The following is a 23399-nucleotide window of genomic DNA, read 5'->3' as shown; positions in this document are numbered from 1 at the left end:
TTCAAGACTTTTTGTCAGCCATGATCCAGCAGAGGGCGCAAAAGAGCACCATCTCAGACACAAAGGGAAAGAAAAGAGTCAAATTTCGGATCACTTTCTGATTCTTTGATTAATGCTGGTTTGCAGTTTTTACACTGACGGGAGTGTCAGTGATGGCAGCTGGTTGTGGACAAGAGTGGGACATGAGGCTGCTGTGCTTAAGCTACTGGGAAGATGAACATGTAAGTGGTTATAGGCCTGCAGCAAATCCCACCCACGTACACATGCATACACATTAATGCTCAGTTACCACTTCCTGTAATGTGGTTCATCACTGCTAGTGCTGGCCAAAAACAAAGAGACAAAAATGCACTGTGATACATTCAGATTACAGGGATGATGGTGGAAACCTGCTATGGAAAAGGTAGACTTTTTTGAATGATCCCCATCAAACACCGATGAAATAGGCTGAATACCTTGCAGTCCTTGCAGTGCGGGTACATTTTGAAGGAAGCTGATTGTTTTCTGTCATTTCTTATACCGCTCAGTGGTGGATGCTCATATTTAACATGGCGAGAGCTTGAAATAATGAAATCGGTGCATGTATAATAAAGCTCAGAGTGAAGTCTGAGCTTCACACTGATCGAAACACTTTCTGACGTTTTTTTACTCTCTGTATGCTGTGAGAGGAGGTATCCCTGATATTGTCAAGTTAGGCACAAAGGTCACGCTGTGAGCACAAAAGCCCCACCTACCTGCTGCTCAGATCTGCTGTTTACAACCACTAAGACATGGGGCTGAAAATGTCTATTTAACGTTTTGTTGCATAAGAACATTTTTGTTACTGATGTTGTTTCTAGAAGTATTTGGTACTACTGTGGTTATGCCAACATCCACAGTGTGACTCAGCATGTGTCAGACACTCCCAAGAGCAGCTGGACACACATGGATAAGTCTACATTGCACCAAACAACCATCTCTCTTAAACTATGTTGTGCGTCGGCAGCTGAGAGGCCAGCAGGAGCAGAAGGAACACGTTGTTTGTCTCTTGTCGCTGCTGACCATCAGCTGTAAAACTCAACTCAACCTTGTATCCTAGTAACCTGAGCAACACAGCCAAATAACACAACATCATCAGACCTCTGCTGACTTTCTTTCAGCAGACTCCTGCACACATCCACACACTGTGATTTTGTTTCATCTGACTGGGGCTTTAAAACCATGCACTAAAACTGTGCTTCCGCCCTACAGGGCAGTGTGCAGACTGTAGGAAACATGCGTGGTAGGAGGTGTCTTGTTGCCATGTCGACACAAACCATGCTCTTAGCAGACCGGCCTCTAGTTGCCTTGGAGACCGGCTAGAGTCTGTGGCGGTGGAATGATAGAAAAACACTTTGTTTTTTAACGGCAGATGTCATCTGATAATTACACGGCTGATCCCACGTGATGACATCATGTTCAGAATAACAGCAGTAAGGATTTGACAGCAAAATTAAAGCATTTAAAGAAAGATTTTCATTAAAGGGGACATATTCTTGGAGTCTATAAGACTCCCATTTAAAAAAAATTGTGTCTGTCTTATAGCAGGCTTTAATGTAGTTTATATTATGTTATATATTATGAAACATGCCCTTTTAGTTTCCCTTCCCACTTTGTTAAGGCCAACTTTGTTCTGTTTGGCTGCTTCTTGCAAACAGAATGTTTGAGTAGCTGGTGGGCGGGGCCTAAACTGGCAACATTAGAGATGTTTTTGGTTGCTTAAATATATATTAAGATACAAATAGAGAAACTGAATATATATGTGTAGTCAATAGTTTTGTGTTAACAGTGGATCGATTTGCTTGTGTGTATTCATCGTCATAGTTACAAATTCATGTAAGGCTCAACACGGCCTGTAATCAAATACATGGACTGCATTGTCACTTTTTGTGAAACCGGCCAGTAGACTCATAAAAATCTAACGCCTGAGAACAACTTAAACATAGAAAACAACATTAGTTTGCATTTTTATACTGAATTGGTTTAACTAAACCTAACCAAAGATACAGAACTGTAAAGTGAAGACAGAATGAAACAAAAGAGGACAAGTGAACCATCTTTAATAAAGGACAGTATTTAAGGTTTGACTTATCCGATCACAGCATCCAATAGTGTTTAAACAATATAAAACCATGAATTCAAATCACATGTATTAGTCTGATCAGCTGCATCTTATTATTCAGTGGGAAGTGAATTCAGATGTTTGTGCTGTCAGCATTCACAATACAAAAAAGGCTGTTGATATCTGGATGTTAAAAATACTACACATCACTCTGTTTTTGTTCTTACCTGTCCACATTTAGTTTGTTTTTACCCACAATTGCAAATTTCCCAGCATCTCTTTTTTTGTGGTTAGCCCAGTTGCAGAGCACTGGCAGAACTAGTAAATACTTGCATGTACAGTGTGAACACATAAGCTTTCCATTAACATTTTAAGGCAATATATATATGTAAATAAATACTAATGTTAAAAAGTATAAATCATTTATTGTTAGGTCAAATGTTTGATTGGGTCCAAATGATGACTGGTCCGTAGTCTGCCACAGCTTTGTTAGGGAGTGTGGGAATACTGAAGGCTGTGTTGGACTGCTCCTTTAAAATGTAGCACGCGTCCATCTCCATCATCTGGTGCCGTAGCTATGGTAATGACATTTTCTTGCTGTTAGCATAGGTACAGTAGTGTGAAGCCACCTGCAATGCATTTTGTCACCAACCCTGAAATTAATTATTCGAAATGCAGAAATAAATATAAATAAATAAATGTATAAAAGTGATGCATCTCAAATGAAAATTAATAGAAATTAAGGATGCATGCGTTGAGTCATACTTTTGGCATTGTTAGTCTTCCATACTCATGTGGGGATTTGAAGGGTAGGTGTGTAGCCACAGGAAAAGAGCTATGATCTAATGTGTTGCTTTAACGATGGTAGAAAATTTCACCATTAGATATTTCTACTTGTTTTCCACTGCATTGTTTGAGAACAAACTCACCACATTCTATCTTTGCCAGTGTACTCTGGTTCAAGCTACTGCCAAAAATAACTCCTTGTCCTCACTATTTTCTGTCTGAAACAGATCAATACAGTCAACAATCTGTCTCTTAATATGCAGTCAGTCTCACCAAACCAGTAACAATATATGGAGCAAACCTATGTGAGTCCAAATGGGATAAACGAACATTGCTTTACAAGCACGTGCATGTGAACTCATGTACTTCTGCACAATAATACATGCTGTCTGACGGGGGCTGTTGTTGGAGGAGGGAAATTCACTCCAACCTCTCACAACTCATCCATTTGTTCTGTGCTTGAGAGAGTGAGAGCAGCACACGTGCAGCCAAGCAGCCACATCAACATTAGCTTTGCTGCACCCTTGTGTATGTGGGTGTATGAAATACGACGTGTGGGAGGAAGTAGGTGGGGGGCAGCGAGCATATAAGTGAACCAGGAGTCAGGTACTGCCTCAAACTGTTGACGGTAAAGTCAGCCGCTGAAGGTAAGCTTGCCTTTGTCACTGCACTTCCTCTGTCCTAGCCCGTTGCTTTCACTTTTTTTTTCTGTCCAACTGTGTTAGCCTCGTATCTTCCATCTGTGCTTAGGGCCTCACCGCTCATTCACTCCCGCTGATCTCTTTCTGTATAATCTATGTTTTCAACTTGTTCTCCGGAAGTCTTTGTTTGACAGTCACACACACACCCAGCCAGCCCTTCTCCTTCCCTCACTCCCCTCCTCTCTGCCTCACCACTTTCAGAGTGCATCTTCTCTCTCATTTGCATTTCTTCCGCTTCCTCGTGACAAGAAACAGTTCATGTCAAAGAGCCGTGAGAGAAGATCCGATTGGAGAGGTGCTAGATGGCAGAGCAACGCGAAAGGAGCAGGTACACAGAGGATGGGCCGGTTCACTGTGAACGGCTGTTTAGACCGGATAATGATCAGTGATTGGAGTGCAAAGCGAGACGGTAAGTGACTTCTGCTTTATTGTCTTCTGCTGTTTTTTCTTCTCTCAATTGTTGCGCCTGAGTTTTGGCCTCGTTAAACACGCTAAGTTCTGGTTTCTGCTGTTCTTACCTAAACACTGTGATGGCTGGCAGCACTGTCAGATATTTCCTCTTTTCAAACTTTCATTCTATAAAGTCACATCCATAACTGGAAATGACATTTTCACTTTCCACAGAAACATTTAATGCGTCCTCTTTATGTCCCCATGTCGAGAGATTTTTGTGATGTTTTGTTCTTAGTGCAAGCGTCTTAAAACTAACTCACACATCTTTAACCTCTTAACAACCATTTGGTCAGTAACAACCCATCCAGGGTTATTTTGACACATCATAATAAATACGGAAATATCCAAAAATTACAAGTTGTTACTCTTCAAGTTTTAAGTCGGCTGTTGCGAGCTTTTCCACTTGGTGTTCCAGATATGAGAAAGGTGGATGCTCACTAAACCCTAACCTTTATCTCTCACTTAGACTAAGCGTGCTTATACAATGAAAGCTGCCTTCATTTCTCTTCCTACATGAAGTTGCAGCATGTGCACCGTATGACATATTTACATAACGGTAAGGAAGTGAAAGCACATTACAGCAGGAGGGTCGAGCTCCATGAATAACGTTGTAAAAGTAAGACACGCTCACTCAGCCGAATGTGAACAGAGACCAACTTTCCTCAGTTCACAGCACCAGAAAAACTCTCTGACGTGGGCGTGCTCATGCTGTACAACCAACAAAAGAACGCGTCGAGTGCCAACTGTACTTCTGTGGGTGAATTATGCAAAATCACCATCACAGCAACAGGAAATGAAATTTTCTCACTCTAATGCACAGCTCCCCTTTGATTTGATTTGATCTGATTATTGCACCAATATGACAGTCAGTCAGGACCGAACGCCGCCACATGATACTCTGAACATCAAAGGTTTGCCTTATAATTGATGCAGACTGGTGACAGAGGTAACAGCTAATGCCAGCAGACGTACTTGATTTGGAGAGATAAAAGCCCGCCCCAACACACAGACACACACACCACTGTGATACTACATGTGCGTATGTGCACATTTCTCTCCATGGTTTCGACTAACATTTCCACACACACATCTTAACCTGCCACTGAAATGAAAAAGGAGAGCTTGAAATGCCTTTGCTCCCACTGTGGATATTATTGCTCATTATCACAATGATATTACTCAGAACCAAGTGTGCTTTCATTTTTTTTACATTGCAAAACACATCTCCCTGGATTTTTATCTGGCAAAATCCAGACTGGATTAATTGCTGCATTAGCCATCTGTCCTGGAGAATATTGCATATCTGTCATCAGTACTGTGCTCGTTTCTTGGGGCTGGTCACCAGTTAAAGAACAAAACATACTCCAAGAGTAATCACATTTTCCTCTTTAAGTGAGATGTAGCAAAATTCCTGCCCCCTTTTAATCTAACGCAAACGGAGGTCTAATGCAAACTGTTCTTATCTTACAGGTAATTAGAGACCTGCCACTGGTACATCACGACAGCAGCAGTGTTACCATGGAGACTGGCAAGCCAGGATTGGCGAGTGCTCCAGTGCACATCAGCTCCGTCACAGCGCAGGCAGAGAAAAGGATGGATGTCCAGGCTCCCCTGACGGCTGTTTACATCCACACAGTGCCTGCGCTGCCCGCGCAGCCTTACCCTCAGCCGCCTGCTGCTGCTCCAGAAGCAGCCACACTCCATCTGGGCATGCCGCCGCTCTACACCAAGGAGACATTTCCCATCCTCACGCTCCATATTGCTGGCGGGTTGCAGTCTCAGCCGGGATTGAGCCTGGCAGCTGCTGCTCCCGCAGCCAAACCCAAGTCTGCAGGAAAGCACGTGTGTCCTCACTGCGGACGGGACTGCATGAAGCCCAGCGTGCTGGAGAAGCATCTGCGCTGCCACACGGGGGAGCGGCCCTACCCCTGCACCACTTGTGGAGTTTCATTTAAGACTCAGAGCAACCTCTACAAACACAGACGTACCCAGGCACATGCACGCCTTTCACTGGAGTCAGAGCAGAGCAGCTTAGACAGCATGTCGGGCTCAAGAGAGACGTGCACTTCCAGTTTGTCTCTGGAGGAATGCGTCGAAGAGCCAGGCAGCGCAGAGAAGGACTCCTCACTATCTGCTGCTGAAAGCACCGGTCCAGCCAGTACTCCAAAGGTCTGCTCTGTGAAGACACAACGCTGTGTGCAGGAAGACAACGAGCTGAGCCTCACAGTTCAAAGCTCAAAACCAAATGGAAGCGAAACGGTAATAAAGGAAAGTGAAAAGCTTCCACCGAGTGTTAGTAGACACCTTCCCCTTCAGAGACAAGAGGCCACGCTGTTTTCCAAACAGTGGGAAAGCTCAGTGTCAAGAGGGAAATCGCAGAGTCACGAGAGCACAGACTCGGGCTTCAGCGAGACTAGTGACCACTATCCAAGCCCTGGCAGTGTTTTGCTCGATCACAGTATGGATTCAGTCGCAGAATCCACCAAAGAGCATCTTGAAGAACCCGCCAGCAGGCGCACACCTACAGAATCAGATCACGGCAGACTGGAGTCCAAAGACTCTGCCAGGGAGCAGGAGCAGAAGGCCCTAGAGGAGCGCATATCTAAGCTGATATCAGATAATACAGCTGTTGTGGAGGACAAACAGCTGGAGAATGTGAGGCCACGGAAGACCGTTTTATCAAAACAGGGAAGCATCGACCTTCCCATGCCGTACACGTACAAGGATTCGTTTCACTTTGACATGAAATTAGGTCAGACTCAGAATGTTTTGTCACAAAGAAACAAGAAGCCGGGGATTTACAGCTCTGTGCCCACTCAGCGCTCCTCCACCATGGACCATGCCCCCTTGACTCGCAGCAATTCCCTCCCCTTCAGTGTCACCCTCCTGCAGCCCGAGAGAAGCAGCCCAACCTCCTCCAATCAGAGGGATTATGTAACGCTAGTCCGGAGGGGAAGCTCTGGCCAGATCAACCCAACAGGTTTCGCGATCAAGCCTGCGAACCAGCAATCATCCACCCACCGCCCACTGGTCCGGCAGACTGCCGTAGACTGCAACCACGCAACAGACGGTCTCATCAGGAATTCATCTGTGGAGGAGGCGTGGAGCAGCAGCCTCAGTTGTGACGGGGATGGCGGTGACATTTGTGGAGAACCGAGCAACAGAAAGTTCCGGAGGAAGAAAGCGCAGAAGTTCGCCTACAACAAGTGGTACATGTACGGGGGTGGAACATTTAAAAAGCTATACAATGCTGAGAAAAGTAGCGATAACGGTGCTATCAAAGGCAGGAAATGTTCAGCAAACCCCGAGCACGAGCTTGTTCAGGGTCTGCAGAAAAGGGCACCGCTGGCAGTAACGACAACAGGTTCGACAAGCAACGGTACCACAGTTGGCGCTCCTGCCAATCTCTCCTTTGTCCCTGCTGTGGATTTTAATCTACAAACTAACTCGCTTAATTCGTCATGCCTCGCTCTCAAAGCTCCACTCAGGAGGAATCTGTCTTTGTCAGTGCTGCCATTACCTTCTATCGGCTCACTGGTTAGTCACAAAACAGACTGTGTGAACAGACCAGACGCTGGGAGACTGATGGCCGAAGACAAAAAACATAGTGTTTCCACATCGCAGCTGTGCGGAGCCCATGTTCCTTCAGACAGGAAAAAGCTGAGAACTGATGACAAAATAATTTGCCCTCTGCAGATGGAGACTGACCCAAACACAATGCTTGCTCATCCCACACCCTCTGTCACTCAGCAGGAAGCGAACCTCACTTACATCAATCTTAACAACAATCCACAACATACTCCGCTCAAAGGGCCTCTGTTCAAGTCGGGCATAATCAATGCAAACACAACCTCTGTTAGCACCTCGACTGCTTCTAGTCCCCCTGCTGCAAAGAACAGCTTCCTGCCCAAGTACCAACTCAAGTTACCCAATGTTGCTGAACCTGATTTAACTTTTTCACCACAAGTTGTGGATAAACCACCAGGAACTGAAGCCCACACTTTCACCTCAGTTCTGTCATCTCCTCACATCGAGCGCAGCGTGACCTCGGTCACAACGAGTGTAAAGAACTGCAAAGACCCCACAGCGTCACAGCTGGGGCTAACTCGTGATCTTAAGAAGGCGAATGCTTTCAGCTCCGCGCAGGACCAGCTCGTCTCAACAGTTTGTCACGCTGCAACATCACGACTCAGTCAGAATTTGCCAGGTAGTGTAGCTGTAGTGCACAAACAATTTGCAGCAACCACAATAACCACAAGCTGCCTGCAAGATTATCAGGCAGGATTATGCAGCACTTTGATCCAGCCTTCGAAATGCACGACGTCTGCACAGCAACCCAGACCTGTTGCACCTGCTGTTGCTGCACTTACCGTAACCACAGCGAGCAGTCAGACATCTGCTACTGCCGTTAAAGCTGCGTCATATGATCAGTCTAACCCTCCACTCTCTCACATACAACTCTCGGCACAATCAAACCTGCTGAATCCTGTTAGCGTACCACACGTTAGCACAAACACCCCAGTGGTGCCTTGTCACATTGTACCGTTTGACCAGGTACAGCCAGCTGCTCAGAACGTGTTCCATGTGCACACAGCAGACCTCCAGATCTGCCTCCAGATCATATCTGATGAGCAGTTGGCCCTCATCGAACCCCAGATAGAGCGTCTATCGGGTACCAGCATCTCCCAGAGACAGGACGCTGAAGGTGGGACCTTAGAAGGTGTCCAAAGCAAAACTCTGGGCTTTTTTGCTGCTGAAAGCAACAGTGAGGCAAAAGAGAGTGCACAACCCAGACAACAAATGGACAAAAATGAGTCTTTCCCTGCACTTACCACTGAGAGAATAATGACTTCTGTGCCTTTGCAATTTGGGAAAGCAGAGCCAAGTTCCCACCTGGCTCAGCAAAGCGCTTCCACTCAGGCTGCAGCATCAGCTGAATCTCTCCCTCCGCCACTACACCCACACAAAAACAGTCATGTAAACATGGTCACAGAGACTCAGAGCACTGCGGGTGATGTAATGTCAACTCCTGCTCCGCTTGGAGGTGTAAAGTCAGGAAGAAGACAAACGTCAGTGGAGGAACAGACTCTCTCTCTGCACCGCTGTGCTGAGGAGCAGGTTTTGCTGGATCGGAGGGTCAGCCAAGGTGCAACCGTCTTGCAAGCTCTCTCTGGCCAACACAAGCTCAGCAGGAGCTCTCCCTGTTCCACGACAGAAAATCAGAATAACTTGAAAAGTGAACTGCTGTGCAAAGAAGGCCAACATAAGCTTAATAATCAGGGCGACTCATCTAATGTCAGCATAATGAAAACTAAGGGCGAAGCCTCCGAATACAAAGGCAGCAGGTTAGAAAGTGGAGAGCGCTGCAGCCATTCTCCCTCTCCTGCATGCTCTGATAAAGACTCTTCGCTTTCTGTCACTAAAAGCAAAGCTGTGGGACAGCCAAACCCACAAGCATCCATCTACTGCAGTAATCAAGCGGAGCCCACAATATCTGAGACGTCGAATCCATCCAAAGATACAAACATGGGATGTGACAGAGTCGGATCTGTAGGTGATTCCAAATTTTTATTGGACATCACCCCTCATGGATCACAGGATGCAATCAGCTCACGCCACTCAGAGAAAAGACCGACTCACTTTGCTTCAGCGTCCTCGAACATCCAGGTGGACAGATGCAAAGACAACACATCTGTGTGTGCAAGTATTCAGAGCCAGACAGCAGGTACAGTTCACTATTTAAATGTATTACGTAACATATATGTTATTATTGCTTCCTACAGTGCAGTTTAAGAATATGACATCAGTTTTGGCTCCGCACTGCAGCGCAGTGGATTTAAATACAACATAGAAAGTGCCTGCTGTCCCCAACCTGCACCTGTCCCCATCTCTTTAAAGTCAACTTACAGTAATGTGCTGACACTGACATGTCAGTCAATATTAAATTCAAAATATAGGTTAGCTGACAGACATACACTCAGCAAATGATAAACATCTAGCATTAAGATACAGTATAACTAGTATGTTTTATCTGACAGTCATATTTAATTAAGATTCTGTTAACATATTCCACTTCCTTCTGTTATGTAGAGTCTACATAGTCTTAAACTGACAAATTGTTTTAAAACAAGGTGAATTGATACGGTGAAATACAAATACTAGAAAATACGCATGCTTTATTGCAGTTTTTGCATTTTTTCTCTTTCAACACTAGGTGGCACTAAAGATTCACAGATTTGCAATATGGAGCTCTCATCTGTGCGTGCACAATTACCCAAACCTACAACTTACTGGGAATCTTAGGTTAGGCGAGCAGGGATTTGAATTGTAGGGAAAACTATCCAGTGGAGTTTCATCTGGAAATGTTTCCGTGGCAGAGCACGATGTGGCTTCAGTTTTTGATCATCTTTGTCCTTTTCCGCTGTGACGTGTGAGCTGTTCTCAGACTTTCATGCAGAACTCGTGTGTGTGTTTGAAAGTGTCATTTGATCACCATCGCAGCATGGATCACATACTCTCCTGCTTTTTAAATGAAAGGACTGCGGGATTTCAGACAGCTACAGGGTCAAAGGTCACCCCAGAGAGCAGAGGATAAACAGAATGCCTGCCACTCACTGACCTCCAGCTACTGCCCCCTGGGTAAAGGGGTTTGTACCTGTCCTGTATCGCTGACACAGAGGTTCAGACACATGGTAGCTGTCTGCATCTGTTTACCGCTAATAGGATTTTCCTGTAGTTTGTTATCATCTCTACCAGGCTAGTGGCACTGATAGAAAAGCCAGCTGTGCACCACAGAGCTTGCCAGATTAAAAACATTTTCATTTCAATTGTAGTCATATCCTCAAATGCATATAACAGATGTGCACATTTATCTGTGTGTGGCACAAGAATGGGCACGCCCACTGGAAAAATATCTTTTTATCGCCCAGTGAATTCTTGTTTTATTGCTTTTACTTAGCTGGAATAAACAGCTTTGGTTTCCACATTTATGCTTCTTCTCACATTGTAAAATCTCAGGTGCCCTTATGAACCAGCTTTCACTTGCTGTAACCCTTCCTCTTCCCCTTCGTGTTGAACAGGGACCTCTTTATGTTCACCTGGTTTTATATAACTTGTTTTTTAATAAAAAAATCTGTTGTGTGGCTAATTAGCATGCAGCCAGAACAGTATCTGCAAATTAGGTTCCTGCTGACCTGTCGAAGTTTGAGGATGTTTTGTTGTGCATTTGTTGTGTAGTATAAGTAAAAGGGAACAAATCGTTCCAAGCAGTATCAAAGTTTATCCTGATGTAACTCAGGCTGTAGCAGGCTCATGTTGTTATCCTCCAAAATTCTTGCCTCTTTATAAGTATAAAATCCCACTGTTGTTTACTGCCTCACCACTGCAGACACATACTTTGTCTAACCGACCCCTCTGAAGCCTCATGTGTGCTCCAGATAAACCAGACGGAAGATCAGAGTAAAAGCTTCTTTCAATAACCAGCATGAATAATATGAAGAATTACAGTGAACGAAATCCGCTTCAGTGTTCATGTGTGGCTGACTACTGCTTGAAAAACATGCAGATTGACTGATAAGCAGTAAAACTGTGGATTCAGTTCCTAAAGAAAACAACTGCTTTTTCATTTGTTTTTCTTCCTGGAGGGCTTATGGAGGGAGCCTCCCTGGCGAGGTGTGGAGCCCAGAAGGAGCTGCAGATGCAGGAACGGGTAAGGACTCCCGGGCAGCCAGACAGCACAGACTGGAAGCAGAAGCAGAGCCAAGGGGCTGAAGAGAAAAACCACCAATGCCTGGGAGAGCGAGGTGACAGTGGGGTGACGGGAGAGGAGGAGAACAGAGGAATCAAAGCAGACAAAGCTCCAGGACTGTGGGGGAAGGCCGAGTCAAACTGCAGATCCACAGCTGTATCAAAGGCAGAGGTGAGAGAGAGGGCATCTAATCAGGATCCGTGTTTACTATACAGCTCTTTTTTTCATGTGGTCTTAGTGTTTACAACACACATGCTGATTTACAAGAACAATTACAACACAACAAAAGCAAAGCCTCAGAGCCGCTTAACCTCCAACATCCAAGTTTTATATAAAATTTACAGTTTTCCCGAAAATGAAACGCTAATAGCAAAATGCATGAGAGGTTATTGAAATGTACCGTACGCTTCTAAAAAACGTACCTGATGATCTGCATTTTGGGAACTGAGTGTTTAAGAGTTAATATATAAAAGACTTGTGTCTGCAAAGGAAATAAAAACTCTATCAAAGTCAAACTCAGGAGAATTTGAATGTTTAGACTTCTAAAGTTGAGTCAGTTTTATTGGATTAGTTAATTAATCCAAGCTCTTAGGAAAAAAGCCAGGCTGGAAAACAGACAAATGAAAAACATCCAAACAGAAAAAGAAAAACATAAAAGTATAAAACCACGTAACACAAGACAGAGAGAGGAAGCAGGACGTTACAGTTAGAGATCGTAAACAGCACAACTATCACTAAGCTTTCTCTCCAGCCTTCACCAGCATGCACAGTGAGTTAGGAAAATAAGATGACAAGGATCAAATCAGAATTTAACTGTCCTGCAGTTGACCCCACTGTATTCTCTCTAATTTGCACTTTGCTGCAAGGTTATTAAGCTCTTAACATCTCTCATTTCAAATGTAGAGTCAGGATTAGGATTTAGTTTTAGAGACCCTCAGTCTGTTTGGAAAACCCGGCTGAAAAATCTGGAAATTCCAAAACAAATCATCAGACTTCATTTAAATACAGAGTCTTATTCTTCAAACATGTCCTGTTTAACACGTGGCTAAAACAAAAGCCTAATGCTAGATCAGTTGACGTAAGAGGTTAACCAAACGTACCCCCAGGAGCTCATCTCTCTGGCTTTAGCTACACTGGTTTTAGACAGAATAATGAAAACACCATGACTTGGGTTATTAGTCTCAATACATTCGTCTATGCAAAACTCTTATAGGGTAGGTACTGTGTAGCATCGTGATATTTTGTTTGCTAATAATGTATCGATACAGGGACAGCAGAAATCGATATTTTGTTACAAAAAAGGTTTTTGTGCTCTGACTTCAGAGCATGTTGATCCTTTTTCTGAGCAAGAATCCTGACATTCCTTCACTGTCCAAATGTGTTCAACTTTTTTATGGCAGCAATAAACATGAGTTTTATTTTAATTAAGTTTAAAACTTTATTTAATGTAAAATTATATTTTGTTTTAATTTACTTTCAAATTCTTCAGTTGCTGAAGGGGCTGCATAGTTTTCATAAACTGCATAGTTCAGAATAGCTATAATTGTACCAGATGGTTGTGTTCAGTTAAGTTGGACTAGACTGTAATACAAACCGTTCAGTTTGTCAACAATCAAACTGAAATGAGAGAAAGACTGAGTGTGAGACTTTGATATCAGATAAAATGAATATTGATAAAGTTTACCTTTATGTACAGAATCTGAATATCGCAAAATATTTTAAAAAATTGCAATAATATCGTATCGTGCGTTAAGTATTGTGATAATATCGTATCGAGGGATGTATGGTGATTCCCACCTCTAGTAGGTACAATATTGATAAATCATAGCATTGATAATGATATAATCAGTTTATCATACCTGTTCTATTGCCAGCTCAGCCACTGTAGAGCTGCTTCTAAATCCATCAGCTGCTGAGGCTGCGCTTCTAGCAAATCCAGCATGTCCAAATTAACACTGTCAGATTTGATTTCAACACTATTAAAGTGTCTATATGGGTCCACACCAGAGAGTGTTAATTTAACTCTTTTTGGAGAGTTGGTACGTTAACTCTGATTCAGTGTTAAACACCAAATCTGTCTGGAGTTGATAATTTAACACTTACTAATGCTAACTAGGTGTTAAGAGTTTATATATTAACTCTCAAAGAGTATTTTAGTTTAACTACATAAGAGTTATCTTCTAATTAATTCTAAAAAGCAGGAATTTTACTGTTCTGAACTTCTAGAAATTTCTTTTGGAAATAAACATTTAGTAAAAAGACGCAATGGTTTTTGAAAAACATTTATTCTGAACTGTGCGCCACAATTTCAAAACATTTTCTGAAAGATGTAACAGTGTACATGTTCTCACTTTCATTAGAATTTTGTTTATCAAAAGGTCTGACATAGGTGAGCTGGTAAATGCAAATAACAGCATTCTCATCACTTATTTCTTCAATACAATATGCATGTCCTTCATTCATCACTTTGTGGAACTTCAACGCACTTCTGCTCTCCCCCAGATTCCATCTTCACAAGCATATCCTCTGTGGAGATTGAATAAAAATTAGCTGACACTAATTAATGGCACAAATCAATTGCAGCACAGTAAAAAAAAAAAAGGAATCCTTTTTGAGACATTACTTGTGTAAAGTATTTTCCCAAAATACAAGGACACAGGCAACAGGTAATACTGAACTAAATGTAAAACCTCAACCTTTTTCATTTTTACCTAAACCGTGTGCACAAAACTCTGGAGGGATCTAAGTGCTAACGTAGAACCAGTCAGGACGTCTGCTACTGCTGTTTGCTCGTTTTTTTTATGGGAGATCGTTTTCAGGCTTCAAGTAGCACCATTATACCAACATTTCATATTCTAGACATTGTTTTAGGTGTATTTGACCAAAGGTTTGACTGAAAATTCACATGCAAGCTTTTTTCAAGGCTGTGGTATTTGCCGCAAACAACACCTTTCAGCTAGCTAAAACAGAATATTATGCTATCAGCGAGCGACATGGCTAATGCCTTTCACACAGCTTTGTCTCAACTCCAAAGAGCCACAGAAGTAAAAGCTAATAATAATAATTGAAACAGTCTTTGAAAAAATGACTTACCAAGCATGGCAAACAACTCAAATATGTAGAGCAAAATGTTCTGAAACGGCTTCACTTCAGCTTCGATTGGAGCCGTGCTGGGGGCGGAGTCTGTGAATTTACTCTATTGGTGTCATAGCTCCTGTAGGAGTTCAGAGTTAAGATGTCAAGAGTTAATGTTTCCATTGTAACACCTCCAGATTTGAAATAGAAACACTCATTTTTAACACTCGATTTTAACTACTATCATTTTACACCTCAGAGTTACATTAAAAGAATGTGACTCTACTTAGAGTAAAATTAACTCTAAGACTACTAACACCAAAACATTAACACTTTTGAATTTGCTGTACACTAGCCTTGTTACTTCCTCAGACAGGGGCAGTGGTTAAAGGCTCATGGAGCTGGCTTCTCTAATATTTCAAGATGGGCTGTTTTAAAATGTGCTGCTTTTCTTTGTGAGGATAAATGATTATTATGATGAAGAAGACCATGTAAGGAATGTTGTCACTGACATATTCGAAATGGGATGTTTTTAGTTTATAAGATTTACATAAACACATGTGCAGTAATGCGTTAATGTAATGTTTTTCAAGTAACGAGTAAGGGGTTACTATTGCAAAAAAAGTAATTAGATTACTGTTACTTTCCCATAAGCACGCTGCGTTACTAAACCGTGATTTTGTTTGCGAGTGTGTCTCATGACAATGACGTACGAGCGTGCGATGTCCGTGGCAGCAACAGACATGTGCAGATCAACAATGGATAATATGGAGTGCAGGAGAGAGTACGACCGTGCAGCGTTTAAAGCAGGAAGTACTCACATTACTTTAAGTTTGAGTCTGTAAAAAGTGCCAAAAAAATTAGTGTCTGTTGTTCACTCTGCGTGGGAAGAAAACTTCTTTCTACAGCGAAAAATTAAACTTCAAATGTGAGCGAGCTCCGAGCACGCTGCCACGGGAATGTGACATTCACAGAGAAACCCCCGGATCCTCCCACTGACATGAACGCTGTGGCACCGGACAAACCTCCACCCGCCCCACTCCTGCTAAACAGGTGACAACAGATTTAAGAGACAGGACTCAGTGCTGCTGAATCTTTGCTTTTATTTATTTTTTGCTGTGTTTTACTTGCATCTATTTGAAAGAGTGTAAACACAAAACTTTATTTTATTTTATAAGCTGGAATCTGCAGGAAATAGGTTTAAATGTTAAAGAATTTCTTCTTGCATATAATTAAATTTTTGCTTTATGCAATGTGCAAGTTAAAAGATTAAAACTAATAAAACAAGTTTTAAAAACAGACTTTTTCATTTGATTCAGTTTTATATGATGGATTACGCAGAAAAAATAGAATTGGGCTGAAAGATCTGTTGCTTTATTACTTATTCAGGTTGTGCATCAAGTTTTTAAAAAGTAACTAAGTAATTACTTGCTTTTGAAAATAAGTAATCCGTAAAGTAACGGAATTACTTTTTGGAGAAGTAACCAGTATTTAGTAACTAATTACTTTTTTTGAGTAACTTCACTAACAGTGCTCCTATTTGTATGACCTCATTATTTAATGTTTAATACGACAGTTCACCGTTGTTATATATATGTGAGTAATCTGCAAAGGCAAACAGCCACATTGACTCGGACACAAACAAAGCTTGTTCTTGTTCTGTACCAAACATTATTTTGGATACTTATTTATTTACTTATTATTGCTGTATTCTTATTTTACCAAAGAGCGTGAGGTAGGTGATTCTTCCTCTGCTGTTTGAATATAAACCCTCTCAAAACAAAGTCACCACCCAAATCTACACACTAAAAACACTCACACTGTGCACAATCCTTTCCAATCCAGCAATCTTTTGCAATACTTTGTACCATTTTAATTTATTCTGTATCTACTAAAGTTTGCCACAAATCCCTGGTGCAATAAGGCCGTCCTTATTTGGGGATCATATAAAAGCAGGTTTGAGGCACACTGGGTTGTTACATCACATGATTGTTTTTCATTTTTTAACACATTTACCAACAAAAGCACAACAGCCAAGCCAGAATTTGTGTTCTTTCATTCTTATGAAATATTTGCAGCACCATAAATATAAAACCTCCCAAGATGTGTCACAACACAGAAGAGAGTGGTGCAAGAAAAAAAAGATTTATAAATATACTGAACAAAAAAGTGTATACTACCAAGCCACACACAGGGGCAAATAACTTGTGAGAATTTATGGGGCACTTGCACTTGAAGCAACAGCAATAAATTCAATTCCGCAGTATGTTAATACTAGGCAGCTGACAGCAATTACAAGAGTTTTTTATGGCAGTAATACTTCTTCTGGATTTCAAACTTCAAGTCTTATTATTGTCACAACAGTTCTCTATCAAATTCAATAGTATTTAGAGTTGGATCACATCAACCTTTATGCAAAATGTCAACGAGATCCACCATTTTCATTCAATTAAGTTTCAGTTCAAATGTATTTGTACAGGGTCGAATCACAGCGACAGTCATCTCACTTCACATTCCTTGACTGTGTAAAAAGCAATGCACGGTATTCTTTAGCAATCAGGTTGTTCACTCCTCATTTGTATTAAGTTGGCTCCAGGCAATACAATTACAAATCAAAGTGTGTTGGTATCAGTGAATGTTGAGTGCAGCAATGTTGATACAGATGTTCCAGAAGAAAGTGTTACAGCTGCATGTCCAGCATGTGGTGCAAAGTAGGGGTGGGTTTTGATAATCGATTTATCGATTAAAATCGATTCTGGCTTGGATAACGTGATATCGATTCATTAAAATCCTGAATCGATTTTTTAATTTAAATGTATTTTGCCCGAAATTACAGAATCTCAGGTGAAACGTCACAAAATTTCAACAACCATCAAACATTTAAAACAGTAAATGAGAGCAGGAACACGGATTCTGCACAAAGACGTAAACACACAGCGCGGACCCGCGGATCAGGATCAGTGAGATGTCGCCTTTCTCACCCGACGGCACGGACACGGTCGGGGCTGAAAGCCGACAGCTCGCTGATTCTGATGTTTCGGCGGGTCCGCACTTTGTGTTTACGCCCTTTATGCGCTGATTCTAAAGCTGTTAGTTTGATCTCTCTCCAAACAATATTGACCGAACCAGCAGCAAAAGAAGATCCAAACTAAGCTTCACATAAACATCGTCATGAATTAACTCTGACTTTTACTGTTTTGCTTCCACCACGATGAAATCACACTTCATGCACAGCTCTCTCTCTCTCTCTCTCTCTCTGTGTACTTCAACAACAGTTTCCCGTCTATCCCCGAAATCTGTTTTCTGCATTATTTGCTTGCTTGTTACGCACATGTCTACATTGTTTACAGCGCTGTCGGCCAATGTTTTTTTTTTCTTTTACTTACTTCCGAAAAGAAAACCTAATTTCTGCCGTTCAACAGGCTACTGAATAAATTTAAACTTTTTAAAATTATACAAAATGCAAAACGCTGTGTCTGTAATAAAACCGTTTTAACTTCAGAGGTAATATGTTGATTAATGGTTTTCTTTCGTTTTTGATGTACTGTGGAATATTTTTATAAAATCCCAGGCTAGGAAAATCACCTTCATGTTTTTCTGTTTTATCTTCAGCTACTTTGACACAAAGGCCTCTGCTGTGATGCTCACACCTTTGAATAAAGTGTCACAAGTGTCAGCTTCCTTTTTATAGATACAAAAATATGTAAATGTACTGATCTGAATTATAATATTTCTGACTGAGGCAAAATTTCCCCGAATTGAATCGAATCGAATTAAATCGAATCGAATTGAATCGAATCAAATTGAATCAAATCGTGGATCGAATCGATTCTAGAAATCAGTGACGATGCCCAGCCCTAGTGCAAAGGGTGTTGGTGATTTATGAATTATCAGTGTCGTCTTTTGGCTAGCTTATTATTCCAGCTAGATATCTGATGACCAGGAGGGTGTATGTATTGATGGCTTCTCAGCATCTCCCTTGCCTTCTGGAGGAATTTGGCTGTGGCTGCCCTTTTTGCATGTTTGCCATGGTCTAAGGAGCTTGGAAAGAAAAGCATCTGGAATTCTTAAGGTTTCCTTCAAGACATTTCACCTTGAATCCGAAAAGCTTCTTCCCTATGGGAGTGTCCCCAAGTGAACCCATTGTGAAACCTAGCCCAACATGTGACTTACTGAGGTCAAATAGCCCAGGATGTGAGTGGGTGCTAAGGCGCCTGGTGGTAAGATAGGGAGTCCATGACCCCCTTAGGGGCTTAAATCTGGGACTCTCCACCAATTGCTCTTAGAACCGAAGAAGCTTCTCGGATGAGACGTGAAACGTCTTCAAGGAAACTTGAAGAAGTGCAGGCACTTCTCTTTCCAAGCTCCTTAGACTACGATGACCTGGATGACTGAGAACCTTCACAGACATGTAAGCTGTGCAGTATTTGGGTAATCCAGAAAGATAATAAGAGGGTTCAGTGGCTATAAAATGATTCCATTGTTTTGATGGTATAGTGGTAATAACACTCCTCATATTTTTCTCTCATTAAAAGGAAGAAGATCAAAAGGACAAGAATGATTCCTTTAAAAACCCTTGGCCACCCGAGGAACACCTTCAGCATGTTTCCCAGACGCACTCAGGAATGTCTGAATACCCCCAACTGAGCTGTCAGCAAGCGTTGAATACATCGAGTAATCTCAACATACCTGCGTGCAGCATTCAGACTGCCCTTTTCACTTCTCCAAAACTCCCTCTGGAAATTAACCACTCGTATCACTCGCAACACAACTGGGAAAGCGGTGTCACTCCTAACCAACCAACACAGGTCTTACCTGAATTCAATTCAAGTCGACATATAAGTGCAGGAGCTCAGTTATCACAAACACAACATATTTTTTCAAGAACTGAGCCCACTATTCAACAAACTTTCTCAGTCCCAGACCAAAAGCAAACCAGCGTCAGTCTGACCATTCAACCAGGAAATAGCACTGCAGGTAACAGCAGCACAGCAATAAGCAGCTGTAGGAAGTTCAACTTAACAGGTCACCAAAACTCTAATGTTGGGACATTACCCTCCACACACGCCGATCAAGTTTCTCAAGCCTGTAGAGTTGCTACTGCAGCTAGAGGAGACATCCAACCATCAAAGATGTATCACGATACTGGGTCTCCATGCAAGCCTTTTCTGTACTCTGAACCTGACGAGAAGCATGACACTACAGCCAGTGACTCTGGAAGAGCTGACATTACCAGCAAATATCATTCTTTTTACTTGGCCGGCCCACTTCATGGCTACCAGTCTGCTGAGTGTCTGAACAGTGGAGTGAGGCCTGTGCAGAGCTGCCAGGAGTATACAGAAGACACGAGCAGCAGTGACGATGAAGGAAAGCTTATCATTGAACTTTAACAGACAGTAAAGCATACATGCAGTCTATTATTTGAATTTTATTTGCTGTAGATATTTATTCAGAGGTTAAGTTGCTCAGGAGGCAGAAGTAATGTCAGTGACTGGGTTAACTCAGTGGCAGAGCTTTATTTAATTAAAAGTCACGATATTTCAATATGGGGCCATACATTAAGGTAAAGTAATGCTACAGTCCTGTAATTTTGTACCACTCTCTTAATTTGACGGAACAGGAAGTTCAATCACAGTATCTAGCATATGGCGCAATAGAGCAGATTTGTTTTTAGCTTTGTTGTCACTTTATGAATACAGAGTAACAACTGAGATAGTCATCATTGATTCATGTGAAAACACTGACAGTCTAGAATAACTGGAGTTCTTCCTCCTCTTTCCCACTCTGCCAACAGCAGAACACATGTAGGGACACGCTTGCAAGCCTACAATGCCATTAACAGGCCTCCAGGCTTGTTTGGAAATCTTACGGTTGATATAAAAGTAGGGGAGTGTTCAAACACAACAAACAAGACGAAGCTTCAAACTCTCTTCTTCACAGTAAGGCTTTCTTTTTGCACAGAGAGTGAACTCTGAGCTTCTTGCTTTTCCAGCACTGGTTCATTAACAGCTCATAGTTTAGCCCAAACCAACCTGAGGTGCAGGTCATACTATAAGAGGTTATTCATTAGACTTGCATGAATTGCATTGGTCCTTAATGTGTTTTGTTACCTCAGCTTCAAACCCTCCACATAGGAATCCCCAAAGTGTCCATTGCACTCGTGTTCACTCGTATGACAATTATTTTCCTCACCTCAGACAGGTGAGCTATTAGAAACACTTTTTACAGTTAAATCAGCTCTTTTGTAGCATCTGCCCTCAGTTTGAGCTCCTGAGCTCTGTCATAGCTGCTGGAACATTTTTTCAAGCTCAGTGAAAGTCTGACCTGTTTAAAGTCCAAAAATATTTCCGTAGTATTTGGAACTGTCAATACACAACCTTGCATTTTCTTAACCACTTATCTGGTTCCTGATGGTGGGAAACAGCAGTCTGTGTGAGTTGTGATTGGCCAAGAGGTAGGGTAATCCGTGGAAAGGTCATCAGGCTATCACAGGAATAACACACAGAGACCAGCATTCACATCCACAGCTACAGCCAATTCAGAATTACCAGTTAACCTAAGGTGCACGTCTTTGGCCTGTCAGAGGAAGCCAGAGTAACCACGAGAGCAAACTCCACATAGAAAGGCACCAGCTGGCCAGTGGATTTAATCCAGGACCTTCTTGTTGTGAGGCAACATTGTTAACCACTGCACCATTGTGTGACAATTATGACAATTGTTACATCATTGTTGTGCACGTGATGTTTTTTACAGAAAGACAAATTAGTAGCAATAACAAGACTTTTTCTGATACAGGAAGTTGCTGTAGGTGGATACATTAATAACTAAAAATGCTTTTGCAAACAACAATAATCATTTATTAAGTTGCAAGACTTCAAACCCAGGCTTAAGTACACCAAAACACCAAAGCTAATCCATCGGCTATTTAAAAGGCGCGTTCATTAAAATGACCAAAACCATTTTGTCTGCCTCTCGGGGGTACACTGTACCAGTACAGTTGAACCTAGCGCTGTCATTGCTAATGCCACTCGATAGTTGAAAGTAGGGATGCACCGATACCGGTATCGGGTATCGGCCTCGATACCACATTTTCAAGTACTCGTACTCGTTAAAAGTCCCCCAATACCGAGGACCGATACTACGGTCTGAGACCTGTCTATTTTTGAGCGGCATGTAAGGGGTTAATCACAGGCGCCGAGCATGAACTCCCTGACTATCTCACCGCTCACCAATGGGCTCTTATGGAGACGACTGTTGCCATCCTCGCCCCCTTTGAGGAACTAACTAAAAAAGTGAGCAGCTACGACACACTAGCCTCTGATGTCATCCCAGCTGTGACTGTGCTAGTGAGACTTCTAAACAGAGAAACAGACGAACAAATTTAAAATTAAATTTAGTTTTTTTTATAATTATTTATTCTGTAATATGTTGCATACAACCTGCTTTTCATTTTAAATAAATGTTCTTAATTCCAAACTAGTCCCTTGTTTGTTTGTTTGTTGTTTGTTAAATTATAGGACTAAAGCTGTTACCTACAAATTTAAATCATGTTTTTATTAAGTACTCGGTATCGGCGAGTACTGAAATGCAAGTACTCGTACTCGTTTCCAAAAAAGTGGTATCGGTGCATCCCTAGTTGAAAGTTATCAATTATCACTCAGTTTGCTTAACCCAGCCTCTGAGTTTTCTTCTGCCTCTGAGAAATGTTGTTCTGCTCTCTCACACATGCACATATACACAGACACACAAACAAACTTTGCCATAATTAGTGTCTACCTTCCCACAATGACTCTCTCTGATAAATTGCACTTTGTAACTTGCCCAGACAACACCTGCTTGTGTGAATCATGTACACATGCTGCCAAGTATCTATTAAGTTGATCTCTGCTGTCAATCAGCTCACCCAGGTAAAACAGACACTGGCTGCGGGGCCGTGACCCTTTTCCTAGTCTGGGTTTTGTAATGAGTCAGCATCTACAATAAGGCACCTGGGACAGGAAGTGTGCATGTGTGTAACATTTTTGTAGATAAATCTGCACTCGGCTGTACGCTGACTCGCTTGTCACTCGTCAGCCCGTTAATAATAAAAAAAACCCTTTTGCACCTGACGGAGGGAACATTGTGTTCAGTTGTGTTTCCTGTTGGGTTTGACACAAAGGAAAGCAATCCTTGTTTGTGTTTCAAGCAGATTTCTCAATCTGTTTTCATTTTCTAATTTTATATTCTTGTTTCATCTCCAATTGTTTGCATATTGTTTGATGATTTCAATTATTTGAAAAAAGTAAATGAAACTTGACCCCAAATACTTCTGTTTTCACTGCGTGCTCTCTCTAGCCTGAGCTGCATCAGGCCAGCCATTTTTTTCTTTGTAATTATATCGAGCATATAACTGACACACACAGACACACGTGTTAGCACATTATTATCTTAATTAAATCTTCATGTATTAGCTTGTTAATTCATGTTAACAGTTGCTAGTTTATACATCCAGCATATCAGCAGTCTTCTTTCTTGGAAACTTCTAGTTCCAGAGGTAATAATGTAATGCCACTCACTT

At 41.9% G+C, this 23399-nt stretch overlaps 1 protein-coding gene across 3 annotated transcripts; it reads left to right on the top strand.

Annotated features, from left to right (window-relative positions):
* Positions 1–3329: 3329 nt before the first annotated feature.
* Positions 3330–23147, top strand: znf831 (zinc finger protein 831). 3 transcript variants are annotated; one of them, XM_006800209.3, is made up of 5 exons: positions 3330–3513; positions 3817–3976; positions 5491–9745; positions 11664–11938; positions 19378–23147. In XM_006800209.3, exons 3-5 carry the CDS (start codon positions 5539–5541, stop codon positions 20230–20232), a joined length of 5337 nt encoding a protein of 1778 aa, XP_006800272.2. In that variant the 5' UTR covers positions 3330–3513; positions 3817–3976; positions 5491–5538; the 3' UTR covers positions 20233–23147. The 3 variants fall into 3 exon arrangements, with proteins under 3 accessions (XP_006800272.2, XP_087696594.1, XP_087696593.1); XM_087840468.1 differs by having other exon boundaries at positions 3330–3976; XM_087840467.1 differs by lacking the exons at positions 3330–3513; positions 3817–3976 and having other exon boundaries at positions 5467–9745.
* The last annotated feature ends 252 nt before the right edge of the window (positions 23148–23399 follow it).

Source organism: Neolamprologus brichardi, chromosome 5, assembly GCF_056152115.1.
Source record: "Neolamprologus brichardi isolate AB-2024 chromosome 5, ASM5615211v1, whole genome shotgun sequence".
Taxonomy (NCBI): domain Eukaryota; kingdom Metazoa; phylum Chordata; class Actinopteri; order Cichliformes; family Cichlidae; genus Neolamprologus; species Neolamprologus brichardi.
Note: the sequence above shows the minus strand (reverse complement) of the source record. Positions and strands in the feature narration are given on the sequence as shown.

Coding starts and splice junctions, on each gene's coding strand:
- znf831 (XM_087840467.1), top strand. CDS start 5,467: ATGCAAACTGTTCTTATCTTACAGGTAATTAGAGACCTGCCACTGGTA. Junction 9,746..11,663: donor TATTCAGAGCCAGACAGCAG/GTACAGTTCACT, acceptor TTCTTCCTGGAG/GGCTTATGGAGGGAGCCTCC. Junction 11,939..19,377: donor CAGCTGTATCAAAGGCAGAG/GTGAGAGAGAGG, acceptor TCTCATTAAAAG/GAAGAAGATCAAAAGGACAA.